Source organism: Centruroides vittatus, unplaced genomic scaffold, assembly GCF_030686945.1.
Source record: "Centruroides vittatus isolate TY-2023 unplaced genomic scaffold, ASM3068694v2 contig_1035, whole genome shotgun sequence".
NCBI classification, from domain to species: Eukaryota; Metazoa; Arthropoda; class Arachnida; order Scorpiones; family Buthidae; genus Centruroides; species Centruroides vittatus.
The window spans coordinates 2,611,935-2,626,170 of NW_027120673.1; the positions used below are offsets into that span (position 1 = coordinate 2,611,935).

Sequence of the window (14,236 nt, forward strand, 5' to 3'; positions counted from 1 at the left end):
AACAAGGATATTGGTCTGATAATCATCGCACGTGAAGAAATAAAGTCTACCAATGTTAAATTCTATTCCACTTTAATTTCCAAATTGCTTCAATTTTACAAAATAATCGTCATTCATCATAAATTTTATCGTCAAAATGTCAAAATTTTTTTGTTGACGTATTTATATTTAATTTAGGCATTGGTCTTTCTCTTTTAATAATGTTTTCTTTTTCATTATATGGTCTTGAGCCAAAACTTTTTTTAAATAAATTTTTGAATCACTAGCCACGATATAAGGGCTAAAATTAAAATTATCAGAAAAACTTACTTGGTAAAACAAAATGTGTGATGAATATACATACCTAGTACAAAAAATTCTTCAATTGTATGAATATACTTTTAAAGAAACTTATAATTAAATATAACTTTGTGAAGAAACGTACATAAAAATAACAAAATATTCTTTACTTTTTAAATCTTAACAGTCTAATTAGTGAAATAGCTCCCTACGAGTGGCTAATGAATGGAATCAGAGACGGTCCAGGTAGGTGTGTGCGTGCCAAATCCCGAGGGTGCCAATACCGGTCAATGTCAAATGCCTCTTTTGTCGTATCACTAGTATCATATCACAGGATGCGACAGGGTTGTTGTAGATTTTAAACGTTTCTCACCATAGCTGTAAAAATCTAAATATGTTAAACTTAACAGATTGTCCGTCGTTCGTTTTCTAACTAATTCGTTTTAGGACCAAGTGTTCACGGAAATTTCTAAAATTTACAACTTTTCGGTCACTCTCATTGAACTGGAAAAATTTCTGTCTTTATTACATCTAATATTATGAAGAGATCAGACCCCACTGTACTCAGCAAGAGATTGGTTCAGTTAAGCTTCTGTTTAAGTAAAACTTCGGCTCTTTCATCAGGGTTTTATTTATGTTTCTAATTCCCTAATCGCTTAATTATTTAACTACTTCTTAAGTAGAAATAAGTCGAAACCGGTTACTTTGTACTTGAATATCTGTAGTCTTGGGAAAGAAGTGGAAAGAAATTTTTATGACAACCAATACATAGATCGTAAATTTAAGGAAAATAAATTCTAGAGCTTTTTTTGTACCATTGTACCATTCATTAAATTTGATTGTAAATGATGCTGCCAAAGTAACAGTTAATTTTTTAACACTGTACTAGAATTGTACACGTTTTTTCTGCATCCCCTTACAGATGGGACATACTAAATCGTAATATCACCGGTTTAACATTGAAATCCGTAAGTAATTTAAGATGGGAGAGCAGAATAAACGCGGAATAAATATATCAAATATTTTAATAGATTTTTTTAAAACTCCTGTCAACTATACAGAACTATCATAAAAACATGCCAGTAAATTCCTATCGGTTGGGTTAAGTTATAAATCTAGTCTAGGGTGGGCAACCTTTTTTATAACATAGGCCAGAATAAATTTTACGTTTTTTTCCGCGGGCCGTAGTAGTTAATTGACGCCTTCTCGTGACTTGTAATTTTTTTAGTCTGCAAATATGAAATAAATAAATAAAAAGTTAATTACTACATTTATTTCTCTTATTGTTTTTGAAAATTACAATCGCGGGCCGGGGGTTGCCCGCCGTTGATCTAGTCTACTCATGACTCACATAATCGGGCAAGGGTGGCCGAATATCTAGCAGGCAGGCGGCTAACAGCCCACAACTGGTCTGGGATATGAAATTACAAGCTTTATGTGTGAAGCATTTACCAGCTAAACCGGGTGACATTGATGCTCTGTAAAGCGCATGCGCCAATGCCTATAATCTGGCTGCTTGGAAGTTGACAGGCAGGCGGCTAACAGCTCAGAACCGGTCCGGGATATAAAATTGGACACTTTATGCTTGTGTCGCTTCTACCAGCTAAACCGGGTGAGTGGTGGTGCTCTGTAAACCGCATGTGCCAATGCCTATATAATCTGGCTGATTGGAAACTGACCCGGTTTTCGACATTCCTTCTGCCACCGAATTATTCGAATATACAATAGCAATCTTATCGTTTTTTTTCACATGTAGTATATAAATTTGTAAAAGATACATAATGCAGTTATAATAAAATATTAATTTTAATTAATGCAAAGTATGTTAAAATATGAAAATTTATATTTTATAAAATACAAGAGAAGGTCATTGGAAGGTGGAATCAGCACTTCCATCGCTTCCAATGACAGCATGCCATGGGATACATACATACATACATACATAAACAATCAGACAATATATACAGTTGAGTTGCAGAGCACTACAAATTCACAACCAGGCACACCAGTTTTTTGTGACATGTTAAAATATGCATTGTTTGCATCTCAAATAACATACAAAAGAAATATTTTTTTAAATGTTAATAAAATTTGTTTTCCAACCTCTGTTGTTAAAACAAAATGTAAAGATTGTGCAAATGAAGTAGTAATAATTATTTGTGCATGGTGTACTGAACCATTATGTTTTAACTGTTTTTAAGATAAATAGCACCCAAAATATTGTTATATTCTTGTGAAACAGTAATTGTAAGTATTTATTGTATGTATATATTTTGTACCAAAAACTTTAAATTGTTGAAAAATAATTTTTGAATTCTTTGATATTTTATATATAATAGTAAGTTTAAAATTCAATAATTAAAAATGGCATAAAAATTGTACATAACAAATTTAATAACAACAAGAGTAAATTATAAATGTAAAAAAAAAAAGTTTCTCATGTGGAATTCAAACCAACATATTAACACCCACATATTAATACTCTTCATGCAATACCTTAATTAATTACGCCATGTCCTGAATGATTAAATGGTGCTTCTGCATAGATATTAATACTTTTAAAAACACTTAATCATGATTTTCTTGAAATGTCCAAATATGGGTCCTGCAGCTTGGTAGAGTTTAATCACAAGTAAATACTACACATTCACAAAATTTCTTCAAAATTGGTGGTGACAATCTCCTGGGTTCCTCGTGAGGTTGTTTACGTGTAAGTTTAAAGGTGTATGGTTACTGTCTGCCAGAATTATAGATTTATGTAATCTTAATGGTTCTTGTTTTTTGTGGAAAAACTCCTGCAGTGTCAGAATTTATTTGTAGTGCTGGTTAACTATATTAGTTAGGCCACCTTCTTTACAAGGAAAAGTTAGTCTACAGATGATTTTGGATGATATTGTTTATGCTTAGTAAGTATTGTCTTGGTTTTCCTTTGGAGCTGCTCGAGATCTGTGCATGTTCAGTGTATAACTCCAAAAGAATAACTGAGTACAGGAATAACACATTTATTAATAGCTTTAATAGTAAGTTTTGCTTTTATGTATGTTCTTAGTACTGCATGCAATCTGTTCTGGTATTTGAGTGTTAATCTTTATCTTATCTATGCGTGTTCCATAAATTTGGCCTGTTGGAATCCTAATATTTGTAAAACTTGCTGCCTTCTATGCATTTGATAATATCTCCACTTCTGAATACAAAGTCTCCTTTCTTCAGAACTCTTTTTTCAATGTGGAGTGTTTTTCATTTGTCTAGACCAAACTCTATTTGTATATCATTTAAGTATGTGTATGTAGTTTGTAAGAGATGAAGAAGCTGATTCTATGTGGATGAGTAAATTTTGATATTGTCCATGTACGAGGTGTGATAATGTGAACAGTGATGTTTTGCAGTGTCTGATATTGTAGCCATATTGTGTTTCATTCAATATGTTAGATAAAAGGTTAAGTGCAAGGCAGAACCAAAGAGGACTCAAGGAATCTCCTTGAAAAATTTCTTGCTTAATGTATATTTGATTTGTTTTTATGTGAGTGTTATGGACATTAAGATGTAATGTCGATGATGTAACATTAAGCATCTAAGCAAGATGTAATGTTGTTCTCCTGTGAAGCATGGTAAAACCAAGGAAACTAATAAGTTGGAAATGAATTTTGTGTTGGAATCAATGATCGTGATGTTTTGTAGATGTTCTTCTGACATAATAATAGGCTGGTGGCATTGTTGACCCCTCGAGGAAGGTGACCTCATTTCACTCTCCCCTTTCCAGCACTGACCTTCCGTGAGTCAAGACTGTGTGTAATCTTTGTGCACTCTTTGTTCCTTTGTTACATAACTGGTTACGCTAGTCCAACTGCCTTTTTACCAATCTTTCTGATAAGCGCCAAGTCTAACATTTTGTAGGTGCAAAGTGTGTGCTGCAGCCAAGTGTGTGGGACACTGTCGAATGCTTTTCTGTAATCAATGTATGCTATGTGTATGTTTCTATGTTGTTTATGACCTTGCCATAGGATAACAGAGTCAATGAGTAGTTGTTCTTTGCAACCTTTTTGATTTCTACAGAAGTCTTTTTGTTGTTTTGTAAGAATGTTGTCAAAATATACAATCATATTGTTGTCATCAATATGATTGTATATTTTGTTTGAAATGCAAGAGGTAAGAATCTTGTAAAGTGTTGGAAGACATGAAATTGGTCTGTACTATGCAGTCTTTAGTGGTGGTGTTTTTTGGTTTCATAGAGGTGCCCTGCGTGAGAAAATTTGGCATGTCTTATAAATTGTTGATAATATGAGTTAAATGTATAACTAGTTCATGGTGCAAAATTGTGAATTGTTTGTACCAGAAATTGTGAATGTTGTCTACACCAAATGTCCAGTTGTGAGAAAAACCACCTTTAAAAATCCAGCAAAAAAATTTTTACTAATAAAAACATTTTCAAATGGTTTTACTGATCTTCATCAGTTAAGATGACACAAATTGTGAAAATAGAATGCAAATTTAAAAACAAATGGTGTAAGGAACTGAATCCGAACCTTATTTTTTATTTTATTATTATTTCCGTTTTATTATCTTTTTGTTTGGGGTTTATGTTTATTTAGGACGAAGGTTCCCCACCACTCTCTTGTTAGTAATGAAAAATGAAGAAAAAACAACTCACGGAGAAATAAGCGCCATAGGAAACATCTTGCGCACTTGCGCTGCCTGGCGGAAGTAACAGTCCGCAGAAAAAAAATGGGGGGGGAGTCCCCACAATCACTAGTAGAGAAATACTTGATAAACCGTCTTAAACATCCCAGAAAATTATGATAAATATTTTGTAAACGGTTTATAAGCTTTGTCGGAAACTTAAAGCTGCCAGAACAAAGTTAATGTTAGCAACTAAGTATGTAAATAAGAGGAGTAACCCAGCTCAAGTGTGACGTCACCTCACAGTGTAAAACCCGTACGTTAACCGAAGAAGGAGAGGTGATTTCCAAATCGAGGCGACTGTGAGAGCGAGGTTAATTCGAAAGCGAAGTATTTTCTGATAGAAGTCCAGATTGATAATTGGACGATCCAAGGTGCTAAAGAGGAGTTCGATTGACGATTTGACGATATCGAAAGGATTGAGGAAATAGTTTCTTCGTATAGTGAGGTGACGGATAGACGTTTAATTAGTAAGAGATTTTGTTCATAGTTGCTAAGTATTTGATTTGTCGAATTTCAAAGGGGAATTACTATTAAGTTAAGCTAAGTTTATTGTCGGGTTGACTTGTTGATTTTCGTTAATAAATTTTGTTTGGAATTATTGATATTTGTACGTAGTACGTTCTAGTTGCTAATTAAATATATTTGAACTTTTGATTTGACTTGATATTTATCGTTGTTATTACTAATTTTTCGGTGCACGCTTAAAAGCCCAGGCCTGGCAAACTAATCTCGAATCCGCGTAAAGTACCCGTTAGGTTAACGGAAGTTTTACCGACCGTAATTATAGTCGGTTTCCTAAGATACTAAAAAAAATAGTACTTTACAATGTTAAGCAGAATTCTAAAATAAATATATAGATACATAACTGAAATCGTAGTTGTGAATAATAAATAAATAACTACAGAAATAAATTAAACAATAAAAAATAAAAAATAGACGAGTAAAAGAAAAGAAACAACTCTGTAATAAATTAATATTCTTAAAAAAGGAATGATAAACAACCTTATAAGCATAATTTGACCGCAGGAATTTACTCCATTCCAATAATCAACCAACGTTTTGGATCAAGGCTGGTTTATGTGGGTGCCACTAGGTGCAACTTGCAGCAACGGCTTAAATAACATAAATATACTATTGATAAAAATCTCAATAGAATGACGCTGGCGGCTTACACACATCATCAGGACATTCAAGTGCAATGGGAGCATACTTCTATCATCAAACCAGCATCAAATGTAAATACTATGCAATATCTAGAAAAATTGGAGATATTTAAAGCGCATAAAAATATGGGTTGCATCAACCATAGGGACGCTGACAGATTGGCTACCGCATGCCAGTCTTTTTATGAATATTAATTTACTACGGAGTTTTTTATTCGTCTATTTTTTATTTTTTATCATTTAATTTATTTCTGTAGTTATTTATTTATTATTCACAACTATTATTTCAGTTATGTATCTATATATTTATTTTAGAATTCTGCTTAACGTTTATTTTTAAATTTGCATTCTATTTTCACAATCTGTGTCATCTTAACTGATGAGGATCAGTAAAACCGTTCGAAAATGTTTTTATTAGTAAAAATTTTTTTGCTGGATTTTTAAAGGCATGTTTTTCTTATTGACTATTTTTATCCAGTTGAAAGAAAAAATATATTGATGTCCAGTTGTGTGCTTTCTGCATTGTGCATTGGATGTCTTGTGTATTTATTTAACACAATGCATAATAGCTGTGTCCTGCATGTCTTTGCTCTCCTCTTTGATCCTGTCTGCTTCAGCATTGTGCAAAACAGCAGTAGATCAAAGAGATGACAATAATTTTTGAGTTCTTCTTCAGTTGCCATGCCATTGTGTTGAGAATCAGTACTAGATTTGGTATTAATTTGCCTATAGAAGAGTTTTTCATTGTTTGTGAATAATTTATTCTGTTATTTCTGTACAAAGCAAATTTTGTATCATTTGAATTGCCATGTTTTGGCTGCAAGTTTTTGTTTCGTTGTGTCAATATATTCTGCAATGTGGACATTGTGTTGTTCATGCTTGGTGTGTGTTTTAGTTTTCTTGAAAATTTGTTTAGTTGTTTCATTAATTTAGGTGTTGTTTTGTTATTATAGTAGCATATTGTGTCAGCCTGCCTAGCTGCTGTCTAATATTGTTTATTTATATTTTCTATTCTTCTTTGCCAGGCAAGCTTTTGAAGGGTTTTTGATTTGTGTGCTTCTGTCTATAGATGCAATTTTAATCCACAGTAGGTTATTATTGTAACTGTACAAGCATAGAGTGTGGACATCTGAGTGTAGAAATAGAATGAATGCAATCTGGTAATATGTAAGTGTTCACATAATGTAGTATTTTCCCTACTAGTTTAGAAGTGTTGATTTTAGGAATGTGTAGCTGTTGTGCAGGGTCAGTGCTTGTAAATTTAGTGAGTGCTTCTTGGAAAAAAGAGATAGTATGAATTAAACCTGAATCTATTTCAGTCAATGAAAAGTGTTGATACTATCAGCATCAGTAAAAATAGTGATGGTAGGAACAGTATTGTTAATACACGTATCTTGATGATCCTGATGGATAATGTAATTGTTGTTGATGTTGGCAGTATTTTTTTTGTTGGTGTAATTGTCCTGCAAATTGTTGTTTGATATGTTCTAGTGATGTTTGTGGTATAAGGTTGTAATGTATAATTGTTCTTTTTTGATCAACAACTCTTTGTACAGTGACTGTGAGATAAAGATAACGTTGTGAAAACAAGTGATGTAACTATTGTCTGTACGCTGTCACGTCTGTTTCAATGATGAATTTGGTACAGATGTTGTAATGGTGAAGTAAGTACAGAATAAATTTGTTCATTTCTGATGTCCATTTCATCCGTTGGCATGATTTACCTGCCTTAGTGGTCTGTGGCTGGATTGCCTCAGAAACATCAAAATTAGGCTGGTTTCACAAAACTGGTATGGGCATTGCAATAACCATACATGGACCAGTGTTGCCTTCACCACTGGTAGCCAAGGGAGACACTGACAAATTTTTCAAACATGAGCCTCTGCCTATCTCACAAGCATGGACCTTGTTAACCCAGGCAATGCGCAAGCCGATATTACACTTGAATTGTGTTATCACCATGGCTAGATCTCCACAGATGTGGGTTCATTCACTTTTGGCTTAATTTCTCTCCACAGACCTCACTGACATGGGTGACTCTACCAGGAGCAGTTTCTCTAGCCAGCATAGCTCTGTGGTTCATCAAAATTACTGAGTTCTCTCACCATAGCAAGATGGTGACTGGTGAGAGAGTTATTTTTATTATTTTCATTTTAATACACAGATACCAATGTATTAATTAATTAATAATTTACATTTTTAAGCTGGCATTATGCAATACATTTAGGTCTTCCTACCAATAGGCACTAAAATTCAGTGTAATACTGTTCTATGGAAGTGTTGCATCTGTATCTTAATCCATAATATAATATTTTGAATTTTAATTAAAAAATCAAAACTCAAAATGTTTAATAAAATTTAAAATTATTAAAATTTATCATTATAATTATAAAAATTTATAATAGAATAAAATTACCAAATCTTCTGTTGTAAAATTAAGATAGTTCTTCAATTTCACTACTTTTACAAAAACAGAAGGTAAATCATTGACAGTTAAACATTTTTTCCCACCACAATACAATTGAATATAGAATCCTCTTATGGCACCATAACTACATATTAATGGAAGTTTATATTGTTTTGATAGTTGTTGAATCAGTTCTAAAAAGATTAATAAAGAAAAATTACTATAAAACTTATAATAAAATAATTTTTAATTTTTAAAACTTAAAATTAATCTAGGGTCCATAGATAATATGTCCACAACCTTTATGTTTATGTTTCTAGACACACTGTTATACACAATAATTATAACTTGGAATTGTCATTCTTGTGTATTTTTCTGCAAGCAATACATCAAATTGATACAAATCTCAAATCATTCAAAAAATGTCATGTTAAACATCGATGCTCAACCTTTCTTGCAACCTGAATTGATCAAGAAGTTATATGTAGAAACAAAAAGGAAACCAGTCAGAAAGTGAGGAGAGGTAAATCAAACTAGGGATTGTAAATTTACCGAATTTTTACTGAAAATTAAAATACCAGTTTACTGGTAGATTACCAGTAAATTTTTTCCTGAAAAATAAAATTAAGGCAATAAAAAATATGTCATTTTGATTTCCATTTCACATTTTTTATTTCAAAGATATAGAATATAAAAATTATAAAAATTAAAGTGTTATTCTAAACAAACTATAATAATAACTTTTAGAAACAGAAATAAAATAATACAAAAAAATAAAAATACAACAGAACTAATATATAGTACCTAATACCATTTTATTGATTACCACTTTTTAAAAAATAACTTTTCAAGAAACTTAAATTATTTAAAGTCTTATCTCCTAATTTTGATCTAATTTTTGTACAAAATAATCCAGATTCTGAGAATACCCTTTCTGATTCAACACTTGTTGGACGAATGGTCATTAAATAATCAAATACTATTTGAATATACTTCCCCCGTACTTTTTCTTGGCGGAAGTACTCTAATTCTTTTTTTACTATTTGTTTCCAATCTTTCGTGTTTTTTGCTTGTGGAACCGACTCTTCTTGACATTCTGTTTTTTGTTTGATAAGGTCATAGAGTTTCTGCTTCATTGATAATTCGACATTAGGTGTAGAAGTATCAATATTTTCGTTATCTGACTTTGAATTGGAATCCAAATCAGGATCATTTAAGTGCCTCTGACTACTATCAACAATAATCGAAAGTATTTCAACAATGCTTTTGATTATTGTTGCTTTACTGTTTATATTAAAAATGTCATAATTTTCTTGACCCGACAAAACCAAATTAGTGTCTGTCAAATAGTGTAATATGTCTGAATAAACACTCCTTCTCTCCTTTATGCTATATATTAAATGTTTTTTTCAATTCAACGCTTAAAAATGTATTTTGGTTGGTTAATTCATCCAACGTAAGTTTCAAAGTAACATTGGCTGCATATAAATTAGTCTTTTCATTGCAGTGTTTCAACGGCTAACTTAATGGCTTGCAGGCTTGAGATTATATTTGTAGTAATTTTATTTCTCTGTCATTGAAATCTAAGTCCAGTTTCAAATCTATTAGACTTTTTCGGACAGCATCTTTAAGTAATAAAAATCTTTCCAGCATGTTTAGTAAGCTATTCCACCTGGTTCTACAATCTAAAATTAAAGAAAGTTCTTTTTCAATAATTTCTTTGACATATTTTTGTAGTAATGTATTTTTGGTTGGCGATTTTCTAAAAAGTCTTACTATCTGCCGTATTTTTGTAATTAAAGAATTTAATTCTGCATTTTGTAGAGTAAGTTCGGTACAGCCAGTAGTTTCTTGGTTTATTTCAAAATTATCGTATTCAATGTCCAAATTATCAGAATCAGAATCTGTAGTAAGTAGTAAATTAGCATTATATTCATCATCATCCTGTACATCTGATGTGCTTATATTGTAAAGAACTTTTATTGATTTGCAATCCATGCACAAGACATAACTGATGGTTTTTATTGAGTAATTTCATCATTTTCTTCATGACGGCAGCTCCATCCGATGTTATGCAGACAATATTTTTCAAAGAAATTTGAAATTCTTTTAATTTATTTTCTATTAATTCTGCGCATACCTCAGCAGGCACAGGTCCATAAATTCGACTAAATCCAAGATTACCCAAGAAAATAGAGTTAGAATAATACATATTTTGCACAATCTTAAGGCATAATATTAGAATCTTGTAATAAATATTTGTATTTAATTATTTTAAACAGTTGTTAGAAGTAAAAAATTTATTTAAAGTTCAAATTTTAATGTTATTTTACAATAATATTGCATTAATGTCCTGTCATAATGTGGTGTATTCAAAATTGCTATTAATTTAAAAAATACGTGAAATATTTACATATTATTATTTTTAAATATTAAAAAAGAAGATATTTACTTATTCTTTAAGAAAAGTGTTGATTGTAAAGATTTTAAACCTTTAAAAATCTCAAAAACTGCAGATTACAAATCACATATGATAACTAGCGCTTTCTGTACGATTTACAGTGCCTCTCAAACCCAAGAAAGTTTAAATTAAAATTAAACAAAAAATATCTCACATAGAATTAATAATTAGATATATTGTTGCTTACACTTACCTGTTTTTTTATTTTCAATGTCCCTTTAGCCCTTTCAAATATCTATAAACACAATATTTTCTACATAAAAATTTCTAGTATGGATTTTTCATTTACCGGTAAGTTTACCAAATGATTTTTTGTCAATTTATCGGTTAACCGGTAAATCGGTAAACCGGTATACAAGCTCTAAATCAAACCAATCAGAATGTTTAGGGACTAATTCTTTAAAATCCAATGTCTCAAGGATATGAGGTACTTTTCCGAAAAGATCTGTTCTTTTTCTCAAGTTCTTTTTTTGGTTTATCACTTGCATGTTTTTATATTGATTTTGTTTTCCACACTGTTTCACATAAAAACACGTAGTTAATTAACAATTAACTTTATTCACTATGGGATACAACTGACTAGGGTGAAGACTACACAAGGACTCTCTCAGACAAAGAAAAGTATGTTGAAATTTCCACCTTAACTTGATGCCCAGATCAAGTTACAACAGATCCTCCCTGTGATGTGAGATGTGATCTAGAACACACACACTACCTGGACTCGGAGATGTCCAGGTAGAGTGTGTGTTCTAGAGCTCTGGTCCTTTGTTTCAATGTTGATTATTCTGGGGAGCTGGATGTTGGTTGTTCTGACAAACTGGATGTTGCCTGTTCTGGAGTGGTGAGTGCTGACAGTTCAGGGGTAGTGGATGTGGACTGTTCTGGAGTGATTGTTCTCTTCAAGCAATCAGTTGATTGATATGTCTCCTTTCTATAGTTTGTTCTGGTGAGGCTATCATGTATGTATATGGTCCAATCTTTGTCATCTTACCTGGTTTCCACTTCTTTGCATCTCTATAACACCTGTAATTGATGTTGTCTCTTATCTGGAATTCTCATATTCTTGTTTCCTCTTTTTTATCCTTATATAGGTGTGGATTTAGTCAATCATAGATGATGCATAGTCTTCCCATCAACAGTTCTGCTGCCATTTTTCCTGTAGTGCTACTAGGTGTTGTGCGTAAGCTAAACAAAAGTCTGGGGAGCAACACCTTACTTTTTTCTTGGCTGTGATTTAATTTTTCGATTCTCCTCTTTATAGTTTGCACCTGTCTCTCTACTTGTCCGTTGGAAGAGGGATGACACGGAGAGGTAAATATGTGCTGTATCCCATTTTTTCATATAAATTCTTCTATTTCTTGGGATTTAAAGCTTTGATGATTGTCTGCTACAATTGTATTTAATAGTCCATGTGTACTAAATATTTTTTTCAATAATTTCAGTTTTCTGGGTTGACTGCATTTGTACTTCTAACTCCACTCATTTCGAATAAGCATCCACTAGAATAAAATATATATGTCCATAGTGTGGTCATGCATGATCAATATGTACTTGGTCCCAGGGTCCCGAGGGTGATGGCCAATGATTGTCTTTAACTGGGGTTGGGTTTGAACTCTGTTCTTGGCATTTTCTACACATGGATACAGTCTCTTCAATTTGGGAGTTCATTTCAGACCACCAAAAATAGCTCCTGGCTGTTCTTTTCATTCTAGACATGCCCTCATATGTGGAGTATAACAGGTGTAATAGCTGTGGTTGCAAAGTTCTAGGGATAACTACTCTTCGTCCCCATAAAATGCAACCACAGTGAATTGAAAGTTCTAGCTTTTGCCTAGCAAAAGGCACAAGTTCTTCTGGACTACTAAGTGACCATCCGTGTAAGATTGCATGTTTAATCTTTTTAACACTGAGTCTTTGTTTGTCTCTCTGCTTACTTCCTGAGATGTGATGGGCAATTCTGGCTGTTCAAATATAAGAAATATCTCTTCTGGTTCAGGTTCAGGGATAGTCTTTTCTTCCACAGTAGTTGGTAAATGAGATAATGCATCAACATTAGTCATCTCTGCTAAACATCGTCCCAGGCTGGTCCTTTCTTACTAAGCATAACGAGACTCCTACCTGGTGCGTGGGAGAGGCCAAAATCAAAGCTAAATTCAACCTCCCTCCAATCATACGATGACATTCCTTCTACAATTTATGATTCTGCATTGCAATTTTAACATAAACAAAAGGTGTCTGACTATAAACAATTTTTTTTTCTTGCCTTTCTAAAACAATTAAATATTTCTCTAAATTAACTAATTTTTGCAGACTTTGTGGTGATTCGGACCTGTCCGGGACTTCGTGTGTATGAGATTCACCAAATAATGTGGCATCTACTTTATTATCTTATTATGTACTGTACATCTAATGCATAGAATGTTCTTTTAATAATTGTAAATGTCACATTGTAACTGGTTTTGTCAATTTTTTAAATGTGTTTGTATGCATATTGATGTTACAGTTTTGTGTTGTCTCAAAGCATTTTCCTATATTTTAGACCTTTATCCAACTGAAGAGATCTTTGCTTAAGACTGCCAAAATGCATTTTGGGATATGTTAATTAATAAAATGGTCTAAATTGTATATACTATGGTAACTTAATACACTAGAGCCAAATGTATGATAACCCTGGAAATTTAAATACAGTATAATAGTGTATATATATAATCAAATAAACAGATTCTTTCATAAATGGTAATCCTGACTCAATGTCCGAACCATATTCACATATGACTTTTTGATGCACTTGTTGTCCTGATATGAATTTTAGCTATTTTTGAGCTAAATCAGCAACATCACAACTGTATAAACAAATTTTCACCCTAAACACTTGATTGCTTCTTCATTTGCCATTCTCTTAATCTTAATTTCTCTGTAAGATTAAGAGAGGCACATCTTTATTAAATAAGTTTACCATTCAGAGACTACTTGGGCTGTAGGTGATGTAAAAATCCAAAAAAATCATGCAAAACCCCACACAATTCAAGAGGTTTGTGCTGGCAACCAACTCTGTACCAACCGAATATAATACAGATAAAATGACTTCAGAAGATATGTTCTAAAATATAAAGAATGTGACGAGCTCATTGCATTTGAACAACATTTTAGCATCTCCAGTATTTAGTGATGAAAAAGAAAATGTTTTGTCAAAGTATCTTCTTACTGCATCAAAAATGACATATGGTCTATCACCAATAGAATGCA

General features: G+C 32.3%; 1 protein-coding gene across 1 annotated transcript in view; it reads right to left on the minus strand.

Moving 5' to 3' along the window:
- LOC136969551 (mutS protein homolog 4-like) overlaps positions 1–14,236 on the minus strand; it is a 101,516-nt gene that overhangs the window by 36,697 nt on the left and 50,583 nt on the right. The window contains exon 11 of the mRNA XM_067263765.1: positions 8,539–8,723. Within this exon, the coding sequence (XP_067119866.1) occupies positions 8,539–8,723 (185 nt within the window). The remainder of the gene's footprint in view (positions 1–8,538; positions 8,724–14,236) is intronic.